General features: G+C 44.1%; 1 protein-coding gene across 3 annotated transcripts in view; it reads left to right on the forward strand.

Moving 5' to 3' along the window:
- Positions 1 to 27,105, forward strand: part of TMEM132C (transmembrane protein 132C) — a 172,852-nt gene that overhangs the window by 9,950 nt on the left and 135,797 nt on the right. Inside the window, exon 1 of one of the 3 annotated variants that reach the window (XM_030958569.1) lies at positions 777 to 1,285. The exons of 1 other annotated variant lie outside the window; for it this stretch is intronic. In XM_030958569.1, coding sequence (XP_030814429.1) covers position 1,285 — 1 coding nt within the window. In that variant the 5' untranslated portion in view covers positions 777 to 1,284. Of the gene's footprint in view, positions 1 to 776; positions 1,286 to 7,346; positions 7,963 to 27,105 lie in introns of those variants that run through there. One more of the 3 variants, XM_030958568.1, reaches the window with a different exon arrangement.

Raw genomic sequence — 27,105 nt, forward strand, 5'->3', positions numbered from 1 at the left:
CAAGATGCAGAGTTTATTTATCTAACAAGTCATGGTTGCTTGGTAAATACCTTCAGCCCCCCTTGTTTTCCATGCAATTTCCCTTCCAATGAACAAAACTGGATTTGATGTGTCATTCATTCATAGTGTCATTCACAGACAGTTAATAGTTTACAATGATTTCTTCTCCTCCCAGCATTTTGTATTCCTTTGTTGGAAGAGGGGAAAGTTCAGCATGTCAGGTATAATTTGGCACTGCTAGACCGTGTCAGAGTTGAAGTGATTTTGGAAATTTCTCTCTTTTAGTGATAATTATTCTATTTATAACTGATAGGTGCAGTTCAAACAGAACTATTTCATTATCCTTCATAAGAGGATGTTTGAAACAATCTGAGCCCATTTGTTCAGCTTATTAAAGGGCATTTAATGCAAATTATTTGGCTGTTAGAAGTAGGGCCATTTTAAATGTATTTATCCGTGATTGCTGATTTGGCTTTCACCTCTAAAGGAATAAAATGTAACCAGAATTTTCCTTGCACTGCCCTGTGTCATGCAGTAGCTTGGCACAGTTTTGGTGGAATTTTGCTCTGGAGCTTTATCAGCACAGCAGTTGCCCATTTCATCAGTGACTTTATCTAATAATAATAATAATAATAATAATAATAATAATAATAATAATAATAGTTCCTGTGCTGGTTTCTGGCTTCACCTGATGCTGAGAACTCCTGAATGTCCGTGCTCTCTGCAGCTGACACAGGGGGTGATACTCAGGGAGGGTGGGAAGGAAGCACAGCATTTTCATTGCTGGACTGGACAGTTTGGGTGGCTTGGTTCTTACTGGGAATTGGGGCTTAAAACTCAGTTTTGGTTCAGTGTACTGGCTCAGGTTATTGTTACAGGTGCTCAAGGGAATGGCCTTTGCTCAGGAGGGTGATTTGAGTTCCCAAATGCAGATATGTGAATTAGAGGGAGGGGATTTGCTCTTGGGGCTGCACCTGGAAGTGTTTTCTGCGTCCTGGACTGCTGGGAACAACTGAACCATGCACAGGTGCTGGTAACGACAGAGCTGCAATCACAGGTGAGCTTTATTAAACCAATTATTGCTCAGGCAGCATGAGGGCCTGTAGCTCCTGGTGAGTGGGCAGCACTTTTTGGGAATCCATCCCACAGGCTTGTAGATAAAGTTAAGATCCTGAACTACTCTCTGCTCCAGTGATCACAGAGGAGTAAGGAATGCTCCCAGAGGATCATTCACATTGATGGCATGTTTTGACTCCCAAAGGACCTTTCTTCTTCCATCTACAGAGTAAGTTTGTATTTCTGGGCATCAAATGGGGGTGAAAATCTCCCTTTTCTGTTACCTGTACTCTGTTTTGTGCATTTGGTTATCCAAATATTACTCTAATAAGTTATCCAACCTTCTTAGAAAACAAGGTGGGAATTTCCAACCTCTGCTTTTGTTAAATTTCTGTTTGTTATTGAAGAAATATATTTGGATTTATATTGAAATTTATTATACTAAAACGGCACAAAATTAAATAGCAGTTTACATAAGTACAGAATATACAGACCCCCACCTCAACCCCCCTTCTATAATTTTTAATTTGTCTCACCACATTTCGGGTTTTAACTCCCTTGACTGAAAATGAAATCACACGGTGTGAGCTTTTGGGAAACTGTTTTGAGGAACAGAAAATGCAAACCACATGGTACATTCCCGATGTGAAGATTTAGTGGAGAAATCTATTTTCATTGGGAAAACAAACTCCGCTGGGTTTACTAAGTGACATTTCAAAGCAGTTGGAGATGAAAGGACTGTGGTCTAATTCATTGCATATGTGATATTTCCTGGTGGATAGGTGTTATGTTGAGAAAGAAGCCAGGGAAGTGCAGTAAAACTGAGGGGGGTTTGGTCTGAATTGGTAGTTTAAAAATGAGTCTAATCCCATTTTTTTATCTAAAAAGTGGCAGATACCCATGATCGGAAAGCGACAGAGTAACTGTGCAACACTTTGCACTGTAATACTTTTAAAATGGGACTGTCTCGAGCTCAAGCAGCTTTAGCTGAGGTTTTTCCTGCTGTGGGTTTTCTGACTGATTCAGAAGAGTCTCTGTGAAGTGGTTCAGTTGTTCCTGAGAACAAAAGCAGCTGGAGAATCCTGAGTTCTAGCCAGCTAGAATCATTTCCAGGAGCAGTACTAGTTGGGTTAAATCCTGTGATTTTCGCTTTTGGAGGCAAAGATAGATGGTGCTTTCCTTAATCTCTCTTTCTGAAGTGATGATGATGTATGAATGCTAGCATTCATTTTTACTAAGTAAGATTCATGACTGCAGATAACTCCTGCAAACACATCCCTGCATTACAAAAAGGCACAGCAAAAGGGGGCCGAAAATATTTTGAAGCTTTTGGTCTAATTCCACAAAAAATCTATTCAAAGATGCCAGACTTCTCGAGTCAGAGAATTGGTTTACTCTGCTCTTAATGCAGAGCTGAGGTGGTGCAGCAGCATTATTGTGGAATCTTGTATTTGGGGAGCAGTGTGCCTGTGGGATGGCAGAGCTGCAGGTGGGTTTTGCTGGGTTTGTTCCTCTCTGTGAGCCATGGTGGGCCCAGTGTGCAGGGGGAGAGCAGCAGAGCTCTCAGTGCCTGCTCCTCTGTGCTGCCTCCTTCTCCAGGGAGGAGGAAGCACTCAGGGCACACCAAGGGTTAAGGAACAGGTGCTTATCCACAGGCCTGCTGTCTCATTTTGCACACAGGATGGATAGCTTCCTGGGAAAAAATCCCAGTTTTTGGGCTGAAGGAGGGTATTGTCTGCAGGCTTGGGCTCTGTTTGCTCCAGGAGCTGGAGGTGTGCGGCTGTGCTGAGCTCTGGAGCAGCTCTGGGAATCAGTGGTGGGGCTGTCCTGCTCTGCACACTCAGGCTGTCCTAGAACATGTCCCTGACAGCCCTTCAAAGAGCACAGCCTTGTTCTTAGGAGCCACATGCAAGTCACAGAAGGAGGACAGGCAGGGGATAGCTGGTTCTAGGCATCTTGTATTTCCTCTCTGCAATTTCCATTGGTGTTTAGAGCTCCGTTTTCTGAATCCTTCTGTTACCTTCCCTTGCTCTAGCCAGACGTGCTGGGTAAGTTTGCAGGTTAACTTGTGTCTCATGGAAGGAGCAGGGACTGTAGAAGGACAAAGAAGTTTAGTAACGCTCTGGAGAATTATTTTTGGTTCGTGTTCCTGCTGCACAGGGCTGTGCTGGAGGAAAAAAGGCACATTTCTGTTCTGCTTTGATTTTTTTTTTTCATAGCTGTCCCCAATGTAAGCAGGAGATTTGATCAGAACTTGCACTAATAGTGAATCCTTCAGAAAATCAGGCCACAGGTTTTCTACTTGGGCATCTGTATTAGCAGATGCTTCTGAGAGTGTAGCTGCTAATTTTGCTGTGCTGCAGTTCAGCCTTTTAAAATCATGGAAAAATTCTGTTCAAGCAAAGGGCTCTGTGAGTAAATGTATTAATATTTCTGAATTGTGCTGTATAGCACCATGATAAGCTGCCTAAAAAGTTTATCAGAATGTTCATAATTCAGTGCACACTTGAATATTGTGTCTTGAATGACTGCATGGGGTTATACATAATGATAAAGAAATGGTGAGCAGCTGTCTGTTCTGTCAGCCTTGCTCACAAGTACTCTGGAAGAAATAAATTGTCATTAAAGGCTGGATCTTAATGCATATGTATGTGGGGATGAATTAAGTTTAAGTCTGGATTTCCTTATTACTTTTTTAGTGCTTTCCTTGGCAAACTTAACATTCTTTTTTTGTGAAGGAACCTTCTGGCTCATTGTAGGCTATTCCTGCTGCTTTTAATATCCTTTGAGATTGATTCATGAAGTGCCAACATCTTGAGCTGTGGAAAAAGGGTAAGAATCCTAAAGAAAGACCCTGGATACACGAGAATAAATTTGAACTCAGACTCTTTCTGTGCCACTTTGATCTGAAAGAGACATCTTGTGATTCAAAGGAGCTTTGCTGTTAACTAAGACCATGAATTTAGTTCCATTTTGATTAAAAACTGATAGCATTAGCAAAATATATAAAAACAACATCTGGTTCAAGTTTACTGGAGTGATACTTTAGAAAATGAAAAGAGCTATGTCTGGTAGTTGTTGAGTGTGTCTGTATGTGATAACTGCTTGGAAGGAAAAACTCTCCGTGGCTGGGTGAGCTCGAGAACGTTTTTATACTGGTGATGTTTGGTGATTATTGTGCTGGTTTGCAGAGGATGGGTTGGGGTGTGTCCCTTTCCCTGGCTGAGAGCTCAGCACAGACAGGGAAGTTGTGAGGAAACCAAAGAACGTGAAGGGGAGGATGGAATCCATCATGGAAGCGTGTTGGGATCCCTGGCTGACCTGGAAGAGGAGATGGTGGAGCCAAGTGCAAAGAGCTTGGAACTGTGCACGCTTTGAAAATTTACCAACAAGGCAGGGCATGGGAAGGAAAACCTGTGGCTTGTTGACTTCTTTAGGTCTCTGAGCAGAGGGTAGGAAAAAGCCAATCTCAAAGCAAGATTTTCCTATAAATTAATCAAGTGCCCCCCTCTGGCTTGCTGTGTGTGCTCCGGGCAGTGTCAGGAGGATCTGCCATTCACTTTCTGCACACTGAATGCAGAAAAAGTATTTTTCCCCCACCAGATTTCAGATGTTGTAGAATCCCCTAAAAGCTCTTTGCAGCTGTCAGGGAATGAGATTCAACACCTTGCAGAAAAGGCTGAGCATGTTGGAGGTCAGGAATGGTACTGACCTGTATGGTTGAGAAAAATATTAAAAGAACCTCCCCCAGTTTTTAATCTGATGTGTTTTTTAGGTTTGAATTTAAATTTTTTTCTAGGCTTCAACCACAAAAGTCAGGCTTTCCTTAAGATCTTTATAAATATTCCTGCTAATTAAGCTATTGACAGTGAAGCTGAGAAAATCCACTACAGATTTTTTGAGTGTTGTGGTTAATGCTTTGAGAATTATGTTGTCCATTGTATGAAGTTCCTTACAGTCAGCTTACAGAATGAAACTTTATCTGAATGTCAAGTGGTAATTTCCTTCAGCAAGTAGCAGAAATGGGCTTAAGACATTCCATTAATTAATTTATTTTAAAGAAAGGGAAATACTAAGTGTTTAGAGAGAAAGAAAAAAAGAAGTGTCCTCTTTTAAAGTCTCAGAAGTCTGTTCAATGGCTCTAGAGTTCCTTGATACTTCTAGAGTGCCTGTCAGTGCCTTACCTGATGATATTTTCATCTGTTTACTGACACATCACCACTGAACTACAGTGCAGGAGATTCTTTAGCTGATATAAATCAAGCTTTTATCCTCCTATCCTTCTTGCAAGAGGGTTTACTTGAAAGAAAAGTAAATATTTTGTAGGTTCTTTTTACAGTGTGAACGGAGCTGTTATTTGTAGTTCTCAGGGCTTTCTTCTGGGACCTGTTTTGGTTTCCTCAGGAAATGTACCTTATTCTTTTTCCTCCCTTAAATGTCATATATTAAAAAATCTGAGGAAATGGTGGTGTTCAAATAATGGTAACTGAGAACAGCAATCTTTGGTTTAGACAGCCCAGCAGAGCAGTCTGTGTTTCAGAAACCTTCCTTCAATAAGCAGAAGTGGCCTGGAGGGTTTCTGTGAAGTTGAAGTGGTGTGATAGCACGGAGATGGGATAAAACCCAGACTGAAATGCAGGTTTTTAATGCAGCCCTGTGTGCTGTGCACAGAGAACAGCCCCACATTGCAGCAGGGGCCTGTTTGAGCTGCTGTGCTCCTCCCCAGCCCTGCACACCCAGCTCCACCTGGCTCTGAGGGCAAACCCACCTATTCCATGCCAGGGTAGCAGCTGCAGGTTTGGGCTCTGGCCAGATCGTCCTTGACAGGACAGAGCTGGTTTTGTACTTGGTGTTTTGGATGTGGCCATTATGTTGGCCAAGCTCCCACAATAAATTATTTTTATGTGCCTAATTCATCCTCGATGAAAAAGAGCAATCCATTAAGGATTCTGCACTGTTATGTGTTCTTGTGGTGTATGACATCAGTAGAATGCCACAAGTTAATTACATTCTTAATTACAGCTTTGTATTGAATTAGGGTTGTATTATCCATAGAATAATTGAAAACCTGCTGAGATCATGTCTGGTAACATCTAATTTTATCCCATGATTTTGTCCCCTAAACTTTAAATAAAAACTGGCATTTCGTTTAGCATGGTTTTAATTAATTGACATGAGAAATGTAATTAGAGCTGAGGCAACAGACCAACTATCTCAAAAAAACTACTCCAAAATTAATGATATTTTGGGGAATAATTAATAATTTCCAGAGCAGGCTCTATTCTCCTGCATTTCTGGAGAAACCTTGAGCAGGCACAATTGAAGAGAGGAGTTGCTGCTATCAGAAGGGAAGAAAGATTTGAATGTTCAGAGACCTTCTCAGTGCTCTTTCAGCTTGAGGAAACTCGACCCGCTCGCAGCTTCAGGCACAAGAAACCTCAGAACAGCCCAGGAAGAGCACGGGGATGGAATGATGCTCCCAAGGGCTGAGGAGGACAGGGCATGGCTGGGTTGTAGCAGCAGCAGCAGAGCAGCCTGGTGCCCTGAAAGGCAGGAGTTCTTTGCCAGCTTTTACTGACTCCAGTGGAATTACCTTCTGCCTTACCTTTCACCTCAGCATCAGTGAGAGCTGCTTGTGAGCTGGGCTGGTTCCCCTTCCTGCCTTTGTTTGGAAGCTGCTTTGCCACCCAGCATCAAAGAGCACTGCTTCAGGTAACAGGGAAAACTTGATTTCCTCTTTTCTTTCTTTCTGCGCTTTGCTTTAGCAGATTCTTGCCCTGAATTTCGAGGCTGTGGGTAGCTGAGTTAGGCAGGACATGGTAGTGAGAACGGTGGTCAGGTACTTGGCCAAAATACTGGGCATCTTTTCTCCTTTTTGATAAAAATCTTGTCTGGGATCTTAAAGGAAACTCTCTGGACTTTAAAGATGTCATCTGAGAAGGAAATGCAGCTGAACAATGTGTTCAGTGTCAGAATTTCTGAGCCTGACTTCTAATCAGAAGCTTTGGATCTGTTCTTCTTTTTCACTTTCCTTTTGTAGGAGCCTTGGAAATTGTTTGGGTTTGTGTTTTGTTTAACAAATTATGATTTTTTTCTATTGCTGTTTTTTCCACAGAGACAAAGCTTTTCATTTAAATCCACCTACAACAAAGCTTTAATTCCAGGGTGGAGAACAATGTCCTTTGGCTGTTTGCAGAAAGATTTATTTGTTTCACGACATGCAGTTATTTCCTGCGTACTGCCTGACTTAGAAGTTTTTCTGTTTGATATCTCTGAAATTAATATGCACTATTCAGACCTGCCTATACATAAATCTGCATCTGCTTTGTCTCTGAAGGGAGAGCATATGCAGGGGTGGCAGTGCTGTGTGGGAGCAGGTTTGAGAGATCTCGCTGTGCTTGGACACCAGCAGAAAGCCCTGGGTACATCAACTGAAAGCTGGCTGGCAGCCATAGCACACAGAATGGAGGGAATGTTTGCCTAAAAGACTGGATTGTGTCAGGCGTGACTAAGCAGGAATTTCAGCTAAAATGCGTTAGCAAATTGAATGCTCGGAGCAAAATAAGAACGTTCATGCTCTTATCTTTGTTCACTTGAGACTGGGTTTGATTTTTAATATAAAACATCAATGGAGGGAGAGAAAGGAAGTTCTGTGGAGTGTTCCTTGATTTTTAGGAATGCTGCTGGAGGTGACTGCTGACTATTTTGCCATGGCTCTGTTTACATTCCTTGTGGAATATGCGTGCCCTTTACTCGCCTGTGGCTCGTGGGGCACTGGGCTGTCAGTCAGGCAGTAAAATGCTTTAATTACCCCTGTGCACCAGACAGAGCAGAGAGAAACAGTGGGAAGGGATGAAAGGAGTTCACTTCAAGCTTACTTTCTGACTGTCAGAAGAATGATAAACTGTAAGTCCTGGCTATTATTATCCTTCTTCTCTCCAGGAAGGGCATTCCTGATGGAAAGAGGTGTTGGGGTGGATGTGCTCTGTAGGTCCTGCTCCGAGTGTCTGAGGGTATGGGAATGGCCACTGCAGAGTGGTGGCTCCATGGACTTTTATCCAGCAGCTCAGATAACCTGGAGCTGAGAGGGGGAGAGATTTTCCCCCTGCTGAAGGACCATTATGTGTTTGAGAGGCTGTGGTGATATTTTTCTTAACTTTTTCTTCCCTTCAAACTCTTAATTTCCTTTTTTGGTTTTTTCTTTCTTGATCTCAAAACCGCTTCCTCCCAGGTAGAGATCTTCCACAGTTAAACTGTGCTCACCTGGAATAAATGGGGGCCCCTGTTGCTATAAGGTTTCTGAAAAGCTGTCTCAAATTAATTAATAAACAGCTAGGAAACTTTGCTGAAATACATGACCCTGCCTGCTCAATCTCTTTTTTTTCTGGCCTGCTGTGTTCTTTGTTCATTACTTTTCTAATGATTATGTATGCAGCTCAATGAGCAAATCACCATATTCATATTTGTCCTCTACTTGGGTTTGGCATGTCAAACACCGCTGTTCTGGCAAGGTTCAGGGAGCTTCTGGAATGGGAGAACAGGGCAGCTGGAGGCTCACAAATTAGTTAAAAGGTAATTCTTCTGCAGCTTTGCTCTACCGCTGTATCCCAATGTTCTTGTTAATACAGGGGAATAGGGATTTAGTAATGGAGCAGATAAGGTGTGGTTACAAACAAAAAGGGCTTTTGGAGCTAGAAAGCATTGCCTGGCAGTGGGGGAATGCACTCAGCTCTGCCTGGAGAGAGCAGTGGCCATTGTGTCACTGCTTGGACCTGGGATGGAGCTGGAAAATCCTCTGTGCTAGGAATAGCAGTGGGGCAGGAGGAGCCAGCTGTGGGAAATGGTGTCAGAAACTTCATGCAAAGCTGGTGTGTTGGACTCACACTTCCACAAAATGCTCCTCTTGTTCTCTGAAAGCAGGGAGTGCATCAGTAGGAACGGTGATTGTGCACAAACCTTGTGTCAGGCACAGAAAATCCCTCACTGAGATCACATCTGCATCCAGGCTGTTTGTTCTGAATTGATACTCGGATAAGGTTTTGGGGACAGAAAAAGGGATCCAATAGCCTGAATTGGTGAAGTTAGGGAGCTCAGTTTTTCTTGCTGTGATTTCTGGCAGGTCCCTGTCTCCTGGAGGCTGGAGAAGCGAGCCCATGGAGCGAGCTGACAGTAATGGGCAGCCGTCTGTCCTCCCATCTCCCTCCAGGGTTGCCTAGGCCTCCCGTTTTTCAGTGATAATGCTAAATGAAGTACAGGCTTGGACAGCAGCCAGGTGTCAGCGCATGGCAGAAGGTTTTAATTCTGCTTTTAGAAACTAGATAAGTGGTGTGCTAATATAAGCTAATAAAAGCACAGCCTCCCTTCTCAGTTGGACAGCTTGAGAGTGAAGATGATCGTGACACTGCCATGTTGTAGGGTTTTGTGTTGGAGCCTGTTAAAGCTCTGATTATTACAGCTGTCTCTGTAACGTGCTGTCTCACTATTATAACATCTATTTGATTATATGCAATGACAGAGCAACCAGATACATTCATTCCCTGGGAGGCTTTTTGTCTCTTGATTATGTGCTTTTTTCACAGTTGTGTTTGGAGTCAGGCTCTGCTCAGGATTCATCACTGCTGTCGTCCTTTTCCACCCCCCTCCCAGTTCCAGCCCTGAGAGCTGTGTTTCTGAGCAATCACCAGGTTATTGCATTTAGCTGTTTCCTCTCTGAGAGTCCCCAATTTCTTTGGATGTGCTGGAACTTGTGCCCAGGACAAGCTGATGGTGCTGTAGTCTGTGCGTTCTGGTGATCACTGCAGACATCTGGTTTCACTGAAGAAATTCAAACTGGAATGCCTCTGAATGCACAAATGGACTGAAATTAGTGTTTTTAACATTAACTGCAGTAGTGCTTTTTAGCCTTTTTCTCTCATTCTCCACAGATTTTTAACCCCTTCCACTCTTCAGCAAGTCTGTGCTCGAGTTTGTGTACACTCCTCTGTAGCATAGAAGAAAGGCTGCTTTAATTTTATGGCTTCTAAGTATTTTTTTCAAGATGTGGGATTACTGTAAATTGTTTCAGAGAGATCAGTGAAAAGAAAATGACCACCTCTCCCACTGCGAGACTGGCTCTGGTGCAGGAGGTGAGCATTTCTCCTCTACAAAATGCCAATTACAGAGGAGCTAGTCATTTGGCACATTTTGGACACTGAGGAATTTCAGGATGCAAGTTTGGATTTTCAGAGGAGAGTTCTGTTTTCAGTGCATCAGAAAGCTGGGTCTGATTCTGCAGTGCTGGATGGGTGCATTTAGAACCTGCAGCTCCTCTGAGGGGACCCAGGACGAGCTGTGCCAGCACACTCGGAAGTGTCTCGATGGCTCCTTTGCCAGGCTGCTGTTTGCCAGCTGAATTTAGCATTCTCCTTCCCCTGATCAATGAATAGATTTTTCCCTCAGATCCTCTTTTATTTTTCGGTTTCCTCTGCAGCTTTTTTTCCCCCGTGGAAGATGAAATCTGTCACAGGGGCTTAGATTTATTAACTGCTGCCTGAGTCGCTTTGTGTGATGTCAGGGCGGGAGAGGAACTGATTGTATCCTTAGAACTGGCTTAACAGAAAGGCTTTGGATAATGCTGTAGATTTTTAAGATGTTGTGTTGGCTTAAGTGATTAGTGTGAAAGCTTCAAAGAAGACTAAATATTTAAGGCTTTATTCTGCCCTTACTTGTACCCATGTGTATCTCTGGATTTTCACATTTGAATGGAAAAGTAATTCTGCATCTCCCTTTCACCCGTTCCCTTTTCACCTCTCCCCGCTCAGGCTGCAGAGTTGTGTTCTCCCTTGCAGCTGTGGAACACTGCCAGCTCCATGGCAATGGGGGAAGGCAGGGCATCCTGTGGCACACAGGACATCATCCCCTGTCTTCAGCAGTGACTGCTGAGTGCTGCTCTTCCCTGATCCCATTTGCCATCTGTGGCAGTCTGTAACTAGGAACTGTTCATTCAGTCAAGGTGAGAAGCTTACTCAGCCTGGAATGAACTTTTTACAGTTCTGTCAGGCATGGTGTGTTAGGGAGGGCAGAATTTGGGTGGGAAGGACTGACTTGATCCATTCTGATCCCTTGGAGTGTCTCATCAGGGCTTTTCACAGTAGCTGAGCTGTGGGGTTTGTCTTTGCTAGGTGAGTTCTGGTCATTGCTCTGCTCTTCAGCTCCCCTTTCAGAATGGATGCCTGGAGGGCTGTGCAGTGATGCAGCTCTAGGAGAAGTGTGTATTCTTGGTTTGCAGCACCATTGCTGTGTGCTGGGGTACCCAGGCTTGCTGCAAATGCTGCCAGCCCAGGTGAGGTATCCCTCATTGCCAGTGGGGGCTGCTGAATTGATCAGTAGATGTATTTTCTTTATTGGCCCTTGCTCTGGGTGATGTGGAACTCTATCAGCAGTAGCCCAGCAGGGCAGATATTTGCCTTCTGCCCCAGGCAGCCCTTCCTGATGGGTGTCTCCTGCCCTGGCTTTGTATCCTGCCAGGTCTGGAGGTGTCAGCCCTCCCAGGAGCACTCCTGCAGTTGTTCAGAAGGACTCTGCCGGGCAGACTCGGTGTGGAGATGCTTTCCCCAAGAACGGGCTGCTCACACCCATTCAGCTGATGTGTGGGAGGAGTCTCTCAAACCTCACTTGCAAGAAAATTAATCTAGCGGCTGTGGCCCCGAGACAGGTTATGAAGTGAGCTTCTGGTTAGCTGTGTGTGCTGTGGTGACCTCTGCCAGCCACAGCAAGCAAACAAGGGCACTGCTGTAGCTGCATAAAGGAGGATGCTGATTGTTCAGGATGTGGAGGGAGTTCCACCCCTGGAGAAAAGCCTTAGAGGACTTTCTACTATAGCTTTGAAGGGCACAGCATTTGCTGTGGTGGTTCACTACTTCTGCCAATTTGTAGCTGAAAGGTGGGCTCTCTACATTCAAAGGGATTGATGGTTCTGAAGAAGGGAAATTTAAGTTGGTTTTTAATCCTTTTTTTCTTAAGTAAGAGCATTGCTTTTCTCCCAGCTGTGCAGAAAGTGAATCTGATTGCTTTCAGTTGTTCCTTTGTGGAATTCACTTACATTCCCTCACAGTAACTGAGAAAGTGACTGACTTTTCCATTATACTTTTGATAGTACAGATTGGCACAGAAGGTCCCTCTTGATCTTTCGCGAAGCGGAATTGTGATTCAGGAGAAGGAGGGAAGAGGGAAAATATTTTTCACTTCTCCCTCTCCCCTGCCCAAGTTCATTCTATAAATCATTCTTGTGCAATGAAATAATTGCTACTGCTTGGTAAAATCACTTGGAATTTATCACCAAGGTGGCAAATGGTAAAGCTGGAGGAGTCTGTAGAGCTTTGGAGTTGATGGTGGAAGGCTGTGGGCTCTAAGGGAGGGCCTGACTTCAGGAATCCTGGATCCCAGAGAGACTCAGAATGACACTTGGGCCCACAGGGGCGGAACAAGATTCAGCTGATGCTTTGCATTTTTATTGTAATCTGGCTGTTCCCCAGTTGGTACTTGAAAATAAAGTAAAACCTAAACTGAAAATGGAGCATTCTGTCAGAGTGGGTACTTTTGCTAGAAAAGTCATTATTCTTATTTTTGTAAGAGGATGAGGTTTCATTTTACTCTGCAGTAATCAAGATACAACACGTCACAGAAACTAGTGCACTCATTTAGCTGTTTGCTTTGGTACTTCTTTAGAAGTATCAAACTGTGTTCCTGACTACTCCCTCCGTAAAAAGAGTGTAAATATATTTATAAAAATATTTTGAAGAGCTGCTTCTCTGCCTGCCTCCCACTCGGTGTGCCCAAGGGAGGGATGTTCCCTCAGGTTTGTGTGCTCCCTGGTGCCCTGGTCTGTAACCTGTGGCATGAGGAATGGGCAGGTTGCTGTTCAGCCTGGTGACAGATTGCCGGGGAAGGCAGGAGGGCTGCAAAGCCGTTCATTGCTGTCCTCGGGGGAGAGGCAGCCATCCGTCCGTCCATCCATCCATCCGTCCATCCATCCGTCCATCCATCCATCCATCCGAGGCAGCCACTGAGAAAATGTGCTGCCTGCTTGTGGGGATTCCTCGGGTGAATCACCTTGGGAGAGCAGGTTTCAGGGAGAGAACTGCCCACGTGGCTGCTGCAGCAGCCTGGGGAGAAGAGAAACTGGTGTAATACCTGGTATTTCTCATGCGAATATCATTTCACATGGTAAATGTAGTGTATTTCTTCATCCCCTGTGCATGTTAACTCCTCTCTGTGGCTCACTCTAGAAGACTTTAGACAACGTGTTGGTTTTGAGCCCACTTCTTCCCAGCTGCTCCCATATTGCTTCCTTCGGTATCATTTCCTACAGTTCGACCATCCCTCATTAACTGCCCCCTTCTCACCTCACCTTTACCGAGCTGAAGGCAAAGTGCTGCTTTCACATGTGAGAAATCCTGGAAACACCCGCGTTTGTCCCTGTAACACTTTTTATCCTGCCTTTGTCCGTGAGGAGCCGGCCCAGCTCACGTTGCAGCAGCAGGGGGAATTTGGGAGCTCAGGGATGAGCTTATGAGCTCACTGCAAAGGGAACTGCAAACACTGCGCTCCCAGCAGCATCAAAATCCTGACTTAGTCCTTTCCAGAAGGCAATGGAGAGTGGGAGATGTATGTTACTGAGACAGTGCAGCCTCATTTATCTGTATCTTCTCTAAAATCTGGATATTATTAAAATGCCACAAAAGTTTAGCTGGAGCAAAGGAATATGGAATCTCTGTTAATATTGAAGAAGCCCTTTGACTTATGCCAGTTGAGAATGTGATGTTGTAGAAAGACTGTTAACAAGGAAGATGCTTCAAAGCTGAGTATTTTAAATGTATTTCTAAGTGGAAGAAGCTTTTTTTTGGTACTGGTTATTTAAATATTGTAATTTGCTATAAATAGTGGTTAAGAGAATGGAGACATTCACACAGTTACGTTCTCCAGTTCTGGTGACTTGAACTTATTTTCAGTAAAAACCCTTCAAATGCATGCTAACCTGCAAAATGAGATTGCTGCGTGCTTCATCATACTGAAAAGCATATTTTACCACAAGGGTTTCACTAGAAATCAATATAGAATATTGTACTTGTTAGAACTATTCTAACACTGTTCTATTAATGCTAAAGAAGTTCCCCTTTTCCCCCAAGATCTTTGGGTTGTTTTACTTTCATTTACTTGCTTTGTGACATCTTTACTTTCCTTCTGTAGGAGACTAATTGCAGGAGCTCAGCTATTTTGTGTTTTGAGGAATTAGCCATTAAATAGCACCGACTTAAAATCTTCTTTGATTGATTGCATGTAACTGTCTGAATTGCAACAGTAATTCAGTGTAGGAGCCCTTGCTTATGAGGTGTAAAGTAATTTATCCTGCTAATAAAACATCATTGTATGCTTGCTAAGAGAACATATTAAATTCATTTCTGTCACTTTGTATTTTTATATCTTGATTCTTTTCGAATTTCTGCTGGAATATGAAAAAATATTCAATTGCTTCTTGTCAGGAAGATGACTTTGAAATCCTTTGCAGTGGAAAAAATCAAGACAAAGAGCGGCCAAACAGAAGTTGTATTCCGTGAATGTAAATAGGTTCTGCGCCGTAATTAGTGATTTTCTAGGGCCAGGCTGGAGGCCCTGTGTTTTGCTGGGAAAACACGTTTGATGTGTACCATCCCTAATTTCTGCAGCCCTGAATGAGCCGGCTGTGATTCTGCTGTAATGAAGCATGTGTTAATGTCACAGCCTTCTGGCCAGCCAGGAGCCAAACACCATGTCTGACTTTGTCATGAATCTTGCAGCGCTCTCGTTGACTCCCTGGGTAGGCTTTTGTTCAAACCTGCCCCCAGATACTGCAAGTTTGCCTGGAAACCTGCAAGGCTTCCTCCACTGCGCTGGGCTTGGCTCAATTTGCCAGCTTTCCTGGAAAGCGTGAATGTTTCAAACCACTGGGGGAATTGTTTGTTTGTTTCCTTGTTAGTTTTAGAGCAGTGGGATTTTAAACAGCGGAACTGACTAGAACTGGTTCTGTTTCGGTTATGTTTCAGCTGTTTGTTTCCGTTTTGTTTTCTTTCTTTTTTTTTAAGCTGTTCTATCTCACATAGAACAGAGATAGGGGTTTGCTGTGGATCTCAAGGTGGAAAGTTCTATTCTTACCATCAGTGTCTTAGTGTTATTCAATAATGAGCCGTTGTTCCTCTGTTCTTATCAGTAACTTTTGCATGTGGGTTGTTAGTTGTTTTATTCTTTTTCCTCGAATGATTTTCTGCTATGACATTGTTTGATTTTTTTTTTTCATTTGAGCTGTGATTTGAAATCTTGCAAACAGAGCCCAGGGTTTGGCACAGGTACAGTCAGAGCCAGGAAGACTCTGATTTCAGGGGCTGTTTCGTATTGAAGGTGACTTACCAATCCTAACCAAATGTGCAGAGCCCAGGAGAGTGGGATTCCTCCTTCCCTGCAGGAAAAGCCTGTGAGAACAGCTGTGTTGTGCTGTGCAGAGTCCCACAGTGGCCAGAGCAATGTTCCCCAAGCAGGGCTGGGGGCTGTGCTGGCTCCCACTGGGATCACATCCTGGTGGCACCTGCCAGCATCCCAAGCTTTGGGAATGGTCACAGACCGAGCAAAGATGGTTCCACTTGTGCAGAAGGTTCCAGGTGACTCCTGCAGGATGCAGATAAGGAACATGCAGTGTAAATACCGATGTCTGTGGTAAACGTTGGGCTGTGAGGTGGGTTCCCCCGAGCTGTGTTGGTTTTCAGGCATGTGTATGGCACGGGCAGTTTGCACAGAGTCTCACCAGCTCCAGCGAGCCCTTGGATTCTTTGTCCGCGGCTCCTCCGCATTAGCATAGCTGTTCCTCCCGAGAGTATGTGTTCATTCATTGCATCTCAGTGTGGCAGTCAAAGAATTAATTACTCTGAGAAGGGACAGGCCTCTTCTAAAGAGTTTCACAACTCCAGCTTTTAATGGCTCAGTGTTCCCCGCTGGGGCTGCAGCGCAGCTTGTCAAAGCATTGGCGGCGGCTGCACGGGTCAGCGGCTCCCAAAGCGGGACACTGTCCCCAGGACACGGCCCTGCTCCTCGGGCTGATCTCCCTGGAGCTGCCCGCACTGGGGAACGGGCACCGGGGAAATGGGGAGCCCTTGGGGCATTGTTCACAGGAACCACATTTGGAGATTCTCATTAAAACAAACAAAAAGCAGCGCTTTATTGAAGCCTGCGTTGGCGGCACGCTCAAGCGCTCACCTCGCTGAATCCTTCCCAAGCTGATTGTCTAAATGGCCTGGCTGTGGTGCTGCTGGATGTTTGTTTCATTATCTAATGTCACTTATTGATTTTCATTAAAAACCTGTCAGCATTGATTTTTCTAAAGCACCCTCGGAAATGCATTCTGACCCTTTTTTTTAGGTTGAATCCACTGCAGAGTCTCCCACTGAACCGGTCTAAAGCAGGATTATTTCCTGACTGAGAAATGTTGATTAAATATTTTGATGTATGAGTGGCTAAGACTGCTTTAAGAACAAAGCGTGCCACGGGGAAATGAACTGGGACAAGGGAGAGGCTGAAAGGGAGGATGCTATAAACCAGGCACTTTGGCCATTCATGCATTGTTATTTAAAGTTAGCACTGGAAATAAGCTGAAGGCCTGGTGCTGTGTGTGAGCATCAGTTCCCACTCCACATTGTATTGACATGATAGGAGAAAGGAGATATTACTTTGAAATGTAGTTAAAGCTGAGTACAGAAGATTATTGTTTTTTCTCTTACCTCACTGTGATGACTTTTCAGGGACCCTGGCGTATTTGTTGTGTAAGTTTTAAAATGCTGACAGTCACAGAGTTTAAATTACCAGCTGATTTTGTCATATGCCCGAGTTATTATTTTCCTGCTCTGGCTCGTTGTGCTGATTTCCCACCTCTGAGCAATGGCTCTCAGACACGTCTGGTGATGTGCAGTGACACATGAGTGATGTTCTGGGGTCCCACAGTAACTTCAGCACCGCTGCAGGACTCGGAGCTCACTGCTCCAAGACTTGTGCTCATGTTCCTGCCTTAGCTGCCATTCGTAGAACTGACACACAGCTGAAGTTCAGTGGCTGGAAGGTTCTGGTACTGCTGAATTGACTGTTGAATTTAAAGCAGTGGCCTCCTTTGGGTAGTAGTGTGCCACAGCAATCCAAATTCATGTTTGAAAACAGGAAAAGGCTTTCAGAGTCAGCTTTGTGTGCACCTCTTTCTAAAGACAGGCTAATTGGTTTCCCTATAATTTTGACTTGCTTCTCCCGCCCCATAATCTGGATTTTGAGTAAATAATTTTGCTTGGTTTTCCTCTAGATTTTTATATTTCTGAGGCAGAAAATGTGATTGTACAGCAGACTCTCAGAGAAACAACACTTTACATTCATTAGGTAATTAATAGCCTTATTTGCCTGGCTGTTGCATCTCATGTTCTTACACTGCATGAGAATGTGTTCCTTGAACAGCAATGCCATCAGCAGACTGCTGAGGCAGAGGGAGTGTGTTCACAGCTGAGGGAAACAACTGCTGTGTTGCTGGAATATAACCTGCCACTGCTTAGTTAGCAGAGTTCAAGCTCAGTTATACAATTTTTTGGGGAGAAAAAAGTTTCATTAATAGAAAAGAATATCAAAAAACTCAGTATGGATGAACAGCTTGGTGTGTGGAGGTTTCCAACAGTTGCCCTGCCCTAATATTCCCTTTTTATAGGAAGAGAGTATAGATGAAAAGTACAATTTGAGTCTTCTGTGTGCTGTAAAATAACTGACCAGGTGTGACTTGTGTCACGTGCAGGGAAGGCTCAGGATCTGCTCTGGAGTCTCTTTGTGCCATGGTGCCCCTTGCCGTGGTTCCTGAGCTTTTGGTAGCAGATACACAAACCCCACGAGGCAAACCCTGATGTGGATGCGGATGCCTCTCAAACCTCTTCACATGGAGCTCCTCTTCCCTCAGTGCCCATTAAGCTCTCAGCCTGTTCTTCTTCCCTCTTTCACTGAGCTGTATTCCTGGTGCTCCTGGCTGTTAGCAAGGCTCAGCGTTCTGCAGCACAGCAGATTTTTGGGATGGGCACCCTGTAAACCCTTGCTGTGCTCCCTGAGGCTGTGAGAGGGCATCCCTCCATCCCCAGGACCAGCTGGTGTACCCAGCCCTCCCTGGCAGCTGAGCAGGTCCCTAAAGGCAGGTGAATTGAGATTTCTCACCTCTGCATGGCACAGCTTCCTGTGAGCACAGCTCCTGCTGCCCAGAGCAGGGCAGCAGCAGGGGCACAGGGGTGGCCCAGGAATGCAGCCAAGCCCCCCAGCCAGCTGTGCAACCCTACACCCCAGCTGCAGGGAGGGCAGGGGGCTCCCTCTGCCCCCCACCTGTCACTCAGCTCAGCCCTAAAGGATAAGCTGATCTTTTGAAGTCCAGGCTTAAAATGGTTGAGGCTGGAGGGCATGTGTAATAGGTTACTGGGTTAGCAAGGAGCAGCAGAGGGCTGGGGATGGTATCAGCTCTGCTTTGATCACACTCTGGAGTGTTGTGCACACACACATGGATTTAATAGCTGCTGCTGGATGCTTACCTACACTGTTTGTGTTCCTAAATCAGAGCCAGAGGATGTCTGACACCATCCTTTCCTTGAGCAGATACATCCAGGAGCTTTTCTCCAGGGCTAAGGGAGAGGTTCTTTTCCCTGATAAAACAGTGAGGGCACAATGAATGAACTTCAGTGTGTGTGTGTGTGTGTGTGTAAATGTGTGTGAGTGTGAAATGTGAAATCTCCAGTTTGGAGATTTCAATGCTACTGAAATACTGAAAATTAAAAGCAGGCACTGGCACAAACCTTCTACCCAGAGCAATGCACTGCAAATACAACTCCTGAAGGGGAGATGCCTTCCTTGCCCCTCAAACAACGACACCATAAATTCTCCCCCTCTCTTGGTTTTAGTACCGTTGTAAAAAGCCCAGGCCTGCTTTAAAAACCTGAAACTTTCTCTTACAATGGCCGGGGCTGAGCTTTGAGGCACTGCCACAACTCATTGTCTGTGGAAGAGCCCTTGCTGGGAAGGCTGTGATTTATATCAGCCTGCCTGTCATGGGGTGAAAGGAATGCCCGGTTTTTCATTTTGATCAAATGTTGGGTTTGAAAGCCACCCACTGCTGTAAACTCAGTTGGAGCGGAGAGATGAGATGGAGCACATTGCATGCTTTGTTGCTGAGATAGTGTTTTAAGGCTGGCTGAATCTGTTTCCCATTGCTGAGAGCAGGGAGCAAAGATGTGGATTTAAAAAAGGGAAAACTAAACTGAGTATTTTTTGTGTCTGCTTTCAATGAGGTAGAAGATGGGGTGAGGGCAGTTCAGGAATATGTACTGCCTTCAGTGCAGACACGAAAGGAGGAAAACTCTTTGGTGTAGATGAGCGTGTAGAGAAGGTGGGGGTGGAATTTATGGGGGTGGAATTTTCCAAAGGGACTAGCAGAGATAATCACCTAGTTCCCACTGAAAGCTGCTGGACCTGCCTTTATGCCTAAAACTGGGAGGGGAAGACAAAATAATTCTGATCTGTAGTTGAGTTTATCTCCTTTGTGAGGTTTTCAGTTTGTCCCATCCCCTCTTTTTTGTTTTATTTTGTCTTCTGTTTAGCAGCTTTCACGTGCACTGTCCTTTCTCAAAGTTTGGATGCTGATACAATTCCAGAGCCATGATATTCTTTCTATTTAAAATGCACAATAGTTTCTGTGGCTTTTTCTTCTCTTGACTGTGTTGGCAACAGCACAGAGGGCTTTCCCAGTTTGGAGTTTCATCACGAATTTCCAGCTTGGACTGCCCTTAAGGTATAAAAGCATCTGATCTGAGTTTGTGGCTTTGAGTTTGTGACATTCAGTTTCTGATCTTAGGTTAATTCTCATTTTGGCTGAATTTCGTGATCTAGAGTAACATTTTTACCTCATTAATATGGCTTTACATTCACTTAGTCCTAAGATGAGCATCAAAAAACCAGAATCTGAGATCTTAAACTAGAGAGCTGGGAACAGTCCTTGCTAAGGCTGTATTAAGTAAAAGCTGTTATGAGTTCCTATGAGCTCTTCTGTTAAAAACAAAGAATTCTGTGCTGTGGAGTGTCTGTAGACTTGTGATCACAATCTTTAGATAGTTCTGTGTGGTGCTCATGAGCAAGTTTTCTGATTAAGGATTGACTACTATCAGTAAGAAAACCATTGTATCTTGCTCTGCTGCTGTTCCATTTGTAAATGTAAAGTTAGGAGATGCAGATAATTTCCCTGCTCTGCCAGCACAGGCTGTGCAACCTTGGGCCAACCACGTCTGCGTTCACCTGATACAAGAAGGGATAATGCAGCCTCAGAAGGGTGCTTTGAAATAAGCACGTCCAAGATTAAAATATTCTGGTGACAGTGGTGCAAAAGCCCCCAGTGTGCTCCAAGCAGTGCATTTGATCAGTCCTCCAGGTCACAGGAGATTTAAAGGCCATCTGTGCTACGACTCCATTGACTTCCATAAACCAGGATCAAACGTGATTCATGCATCTGTGTGGTCTGACCCCTTGGAATTCTCTGGTCAAGTTATGTCAGGAAGGGAGAGAAGCACTGAGGTTTGCTATCAGTTTTTATGTGGGTCTTTACAGGAAACAAAACCGTGTCAACAGCTGATGGGAGTTCTGCAGTTTTGGTCACAGTTTCAGGGACATGAGGAGCAAGCTGAGATGTGCCTTCAAGTTACAATATAAAAGACCTCTGAATATTTTTGAGGCAGTTAAGATGGGTGTTATAAAGGAAATTTATTTTCTCCCCCATGAAATAGTTCAATGCCAGAGCTGCTGAACTAGAACACCAGCTATTATTTTAGGAATACAGTTTAGACCCATTGCTTTTCCCTGTTTTTGTTTAAGGCATAGATCGCACCTTTATTGGTTTTGTACTTCCAGACATAAAGAGGGGAGTTACTCTGTGGCCACATAGCTCTGTCCCAGCTGGGAATGGCCAAAAGGGCTGACTGATTGCAGTCCCTAGCAGTGCTCCACAAAGGGGGTTTGCAAATCTAGGAAAAAATCCAAGGTTTGTTTCATCAGGGCATCAAAGGCTGAGTTTTTTTAACATCAGGCCAGTCCTGCTTCCCAGCTGGAATGTGTTAACTGCAGGCATTATTGTCAGAAATGGCAAACATCAGGTAACATTGCACTGTGGAGCTGGAAATGATTCTCAGACATCTCTTGCAGCTCTCATTCTTGAAATCCATATCCTGTCTTTTCTTTCATAAGGTCCAGGCCTGCATTTCTTGCTGTTTGGTATTAACTTTGTGCCTGTTCTGTTCAAGGTGTGATTTAGCAGCGAGCAGAGTACTAAATGTCAGCCTTTTGGAATGTTCTTGTCAGAGATGTGGGGTCAGGATAACGTTTGCTTCTCTGTTATTTTGGTGATGTGTCTGTACCTGGAGAATCAAAGCAGGGCTGAGCTCTGTCTGTCAGACTGCTTTGCAGATAAGGATTTTAGAGTTTGAGTTTAACAGCCATTCAGAAAACACTCCAGGGCTCCCAGCAGTGAGATTTCTTGCTAGTGAGAGCAAAGACCTTGGAAGTACGAGCTGAAGCTGCTTCTGAGTAGAAATGATGTTACAACTGTGTCCCCAGCTTCTGTAATGAAAGTTTGCCCAGTGCATCTTAGTGTACCATCAGTAAGATTCTTCCTAGCTGATAAAAGATTATCCATTGAAAAAAGCAGTGTCAGTTCATTTAAAGTCCTCATTACATAAAATGGGAAACTTAGCATTTCTGCATTTTATTATATATTCATATTTAGTTGCTGCATTTCTATAACTTAGATCAATCATCTTTGTGCACAATCTCATTTGTTCATTTGTGGGCTTTCTGGAAGAGAGGTGAAATTATTCGCAGCAAAAACTGAAAATATGGGAAAAGCAAGCTTTGATGTGACAGAATATTATCACAAAGTGGATTATCGCTTAAATATATCTACCTAAGTAAGAGTGATTCCTTGTTACCAGGTTAAAATTTTAATAACTATTGCAGGATAACTGGGTACTTTGAAGTCACAGAAAAGGAAAAACTGATTTTACTGCTAAATAGGCAGTGTAAATTAGGGAGTCCTTTGGACCAGTCCTGTTGGCCCTGGAAGTTTGAGGACCTCAATATTTCACAGAAGCCACAATCCTCTGATGGAGAAAGATCTGAAAATAGCTGGAGGGTCAGCTCTGATCTCTCTGGTGAGGCTGGAATTTGTCCAGGGGGCTCTTGGCTGGGAGGTTCCCTCCCACACCTCAGTTGTGTGCATTTGTTGCGCACATTTTACCGAGCAGAAAAGGAGGGCTGCTGGAAGCTGCCTTAAAAGCACAGGCTCTGAAGGGATCGGGGGAAAAGAGGGCAAATTCTTTTTCATTCCCATTTGTACAAATAATTCGCAGATTAAGGGTTTTGGCTGAGAAAGAGAGGCTCAAGTCTGAAATGTATGGCCCCCATGTGAGCTTCATAGGGAGCAGCTGAACAAAATGCTTCATTTCCAAAAGCCACTGCTCAGCTTCCCACTGTTCTCAGGGAGATGATGAAGAAGAGAAAAGACGACGAGTTTGCAGCTGATTAATCACTGGGAAACAGTAATCACTGGTGCTGTGTTTGGGATCATTATTCAAGGACTTCCAGACAGAAATAAACCCAAGAGCTACCACAGTAGCTTTCTCTAATTATTTTTCTGTGCTCAGCCCTACTTTGTGTATTGAGCAAACCATTCCTCTTCTTCCAGTTTGTGGGCCGTGATCTCTGGGGCACAGACTCAAACCCTCCTGGGGAGCTCATTCTAGGAGCTGACTCAGTGTGACCATATTTACAGCTTTGAAAGAGGCTGTTTGTCATGGAATGAATTCTAAAATCATAGCTAAGAGTTTATATAGCATGCTTAAATGCATATATCTGCTCAAAAAATAGTTTGAGATAGATCTTTGTTGTGTGTAAGTTGGCGCAGCCTCTCCAGAGCAGAGAGAAACCAAATTTCCACCCAGAGAAGTTTGGACCCCTTTGATTTTTCTTTTCTCTTCCATGTGTATAATGCATGGAGAGAGAAGACAACCCTCTTTAAGCTGGGGAGAATTTAGACACTCATCAAGCACTAAAGAGGCACCATGCCGAGGCTGAGAGCCGAAATCCCAAGGATGAAATCAAGTAATTGCTTTATCTCTTTCTTTTCAGACATCTAGAGAGACGCTTAAAGGCAAAACTAAAAGTAAATGAATGAATTGAGCCAAGTGGATTTAGGGGTGGGTGGATGTATTAAACTTGCAGGGAAAATAGCAGCAAGTAGGTGACATTCTGTCTTCCATTCAGGCTGCAGTGGGGCTTTCTCAGGCATCTCACTGAAGGGAAAATGTGCTTCAGAAAGGACGAGAAGTTTGATCTGAGCTTTGTTTTTTAAAGTAGCTCGTAATCAATTAACTACCATAAATACTGTGTTCAGCAGTTAACTGTCTTCCTGTCTGTAATTGCTCTGAGATCCCAATATTTGCCCAGGCCCTGAGCTGTTGCAGTATGATTTAGTGATTTTTCTCGTGAATATAATTTGAGAGATTCGTATTTGCAGAAAGAGAAAAAGAGTAGAGGAGGGAAGGCAGGGAAGGGTTGGGCACTCTTTAAATGAGCTATTGAGTCTGCATAGCAACATGACCATTTTACAATCACATTCTGTTGCAGCCAGTTTTTCATACTTTGCAATAGGTTGGGATCTGTTTATTGCTACTGGAGGGCTTTTTTTTTCCCCCTCAGCTTTTTCTCATGTAGATGGTTTTATGCTTCTCATCTAGGTTAGGAACAAGAAATGCAAATTTTTTACCAGGCTTGAATAACCAAGCTGTTTCCAAGGAAAAAAGTTTCAGGCTTGGATGTTAGGTTCTGGGCAAAGAATTTATGGTATTTTTGAGCTCACTTTGTGTAAACCAGTAAATGAACAGTGATACAGCAAACTTAAGTAAGGCTAGTAATAAAAAGGTTAAAAAAACCTATCAGGTTCTTGATTTATGGCAAGGAGGCTCCTGGCTTGTTGGGAAAACCACTGACATCAACTTCCAGCTGCAAAACGAGGAGTTTAGACTACAGACCAAATTTTGCTTAAACCCCAGGGCCAGATTTGCACAAAAGCTCAGGCTACAAGCTAAAAAGGAAAGAAATGACCAAATTTCTTGAGCCCTCTAGGTTGGGTCTTAGAATTGCTGCCTCTGGGTGCTGCCTGCTCCCAGACTCCAAATGTGGTAATGCAAGTTCAGCCTGAGAGTCTGCACCCTAGATGTGTTGTAGCTTTAATTTTGGCCCCTGAGAAGGCCAATTAACTCATACAGACCTAATGACAGCTCATCTGCACTTTAATTAACTGGGGCTGTGATGATATTCAGTACAGGAGCCATACAAAAATGCCACTCACATTTCACTTTAAGTGTTCTGTGTCAGACACCATCACCCAGGAATGAGCTGCTGCTATTAAATTTCATAAACAATCATTTGAAATAAAGAGTTGTCACAGGAGCAGACTTAAGCAGCATTTTAATGCAGCGTCAGTGGCACTGCTGAGCTGAGAATTACAGAACTCCCCTCCAGTCAGAAAGGAAAGGTCACCAGGTGTTGGTCATGCTCGCCTGAGCGGCCAGGTGTTACCTGGGCGTGGTTTATCTCTTCCTTCTGGAAGTTACAGATGTATTTTGGGAGATCCTGAGGCCACCAGCCTCCCTTGGCATCTGCCCTGGGTCACCCAGGGTGTGTGTGCCAGCCCTGCCTGGTGCTGGGAGCTGCTTGCCACTGAACTGGCTCTCCACAAGGAAGAATTGTGGCAGCAGGGCAGTAATAAATTCAAAACAGTCACTGTCATGGCCAAAGTGGGAGGATATTTACATTTTGTTTCTCATATCCACTTTCTGAAATGTCTGATTTAAGGGCACCGTGTATGTGATGTGGCTGGGGGATCTGAGTGCTCCCTGACTGATTTCAGAGGCTGAAACAGCAGCCAGCTTTTCCCCTTGTGTCCTGAGTTCCTGCTGCAAACCAGGGCTCAGCACATGGGGGCCCTGTGCAGATGCTGGTGCTCCTTTTAGGACTGAGGAAATACAAGGTGCCTTGAGGAAACAAATGATTCCTGCTCAGTGCAGGGCTGTGGAAGTTATAGCCCTGCCAAAGATGAGATCCATGGCTGCACCTCCGAAACAACATCACCTTGCTAGAAGTGCAGATGAGAGCTAACTCAGGCTCTTGTTTGGCAGCCCTGTGGGTTTAGTGTTCTGGGGAATCCAGAAATGTTTGGGTGAATCAGCCCAGTCACAGAATGAAATGTGCAAATGCGCTGTTTGAGGAGTTTGCAGTTCACTCAAATTGTGAAGTCAGGGCAGGGACATGGTGGCATTCAACCTGTGCCTGTGTGGTATGAATTACTGCCACAGTTCTTGCCTCCTGGCATCATTACTCTCTGCAGAAATAGAAATAGTTTCTGATAGTTAATAGATGTTCAGTTCTTTGTGGGTATAATAGTAATTCTCAACAAAACAAATACGTACTTTTCACTATCCCATCACTTTTGGAGTTGCTGGACAGAGTTCTCCAGTTCTCTGAGCAGTTCAGTAGGAGTAGTTCTGTCTGTCTGCAGTAAGATCAGATCAGGCTCAGTCTCCAGGAGTTGGATACCTTGGAGCAAGTTCATGGATTCTAAGAGGAGCTGCCAACGCCATCTAGAGTTGAGGCTGCCTGGGATTTCTCATTATTATAGGAATTATTGTAAGGAAATGACACCTATTTATCAGCAGCTTTGGCAGAAATGCTGTAAAAGAAAGAAATAAATATTATCCATTAGCAGAGTGCCTTTTTCAGCCTCACACTGAAAAAGGAGAGATGTGCTGCAAGTTCCTTCTCTTCACTCAAGGGACTGTGTTTCATTTTTCCTGAAGCAGCTTTTTGCTTCTTGGATGCTTTTCCTTTGCTCTTGAGCGCCAGGTCTGGTAAGGTCTGACACACCCAGTAGTCCCCCTCATGTCTGCAGTTACAAAACCCTGCAGAAATCCAAACCTACCATGGGAACATGCTGCTTTAATCAGGATTTTTATCAACTGTTTTGCTTCGCTCCCCCAAGTGTGTCAGGGTGCTTTTCAATGAGGATTTCTGTAAAATGTAGGATTTGAGGGGGTTTAGGAGGAAAGATGAACGGGGTGAAATGTTCAGCTCCCACGGTTTCCTGCAGACAGTGCCTGTTTTTCAGGTGGGAAGGAGGGACTGAAGGAATGGTCTCATGTCCTTCCCTGCAGCATGCTGGAAGGGGGGCTGGAGCTGGGATGAGCAGGATGGTTATCTCATGATAGCAGAAAATTCTTATTTGCTCCATGTCATCCATTAAGAGTTTCATCCTGCTTTGTGTGAGCAATGTGATCCCAAGTGCAAGTAGTTAGTTCTTAAATGACATTAAAACCAGCCAGTATTTAGTATTTTGGTGAATAATCTCGAGACTAGGAGTCAAATCTAGGTGTGCCAACTTCTATCTTACTTCTCTGCCCATTAGCCCGTGCTCACCTTTCAAGATTTGCTTCAATTGGCAGCATTTGTAATGAGAAATGCAGCTTTAAAAGCCAAAAAGACATTTGTCTTCTTTAGTTCTGGAGGTGCTTTATTGTGGGGCTCGTTATGGTTCAGTTGAAGCTTTTTGAGTTGGGGACAGTGTTGAGGCTGGAAGGAAATGAATGGAAAATGCAAAGCAGAAGGAGATTTAACAGGACAAAGTTGTTCATGTGGTTATGGGAATTAAATGTGCCCAGAAGTTCCCTAGTTGACTGTATCATACAACTGATTCCCACTAACATAAAATACTAATATTCCAGCAGTGAGGTTTATTTATGCTCTTGTTGTAATAACTTTAAAAATGCTATGAAAAATTCTTTATTTACATGAATAATGCCACTAATATTTCCTGGATCTGGTGAAGTTATTGCTTTTTGCTGCTTAAGGAGATATGGTAATTCAGGTTTATAAGCTTGAAGGAAAGCCGGG

Source organism: Camarhynchus parvulus, chromosome 15 (genome assembly GCF_901933205.1).
Source record: "Camarhynchus parvulus chromosome 15, STF_HiC, whole genome shotgun sequence".
NCBI lineage: Eukaryota > Metazoa > Chordata > Aves > Passeriformes > Thraupidae > Camarhynchus > Camarhynchus parvulus.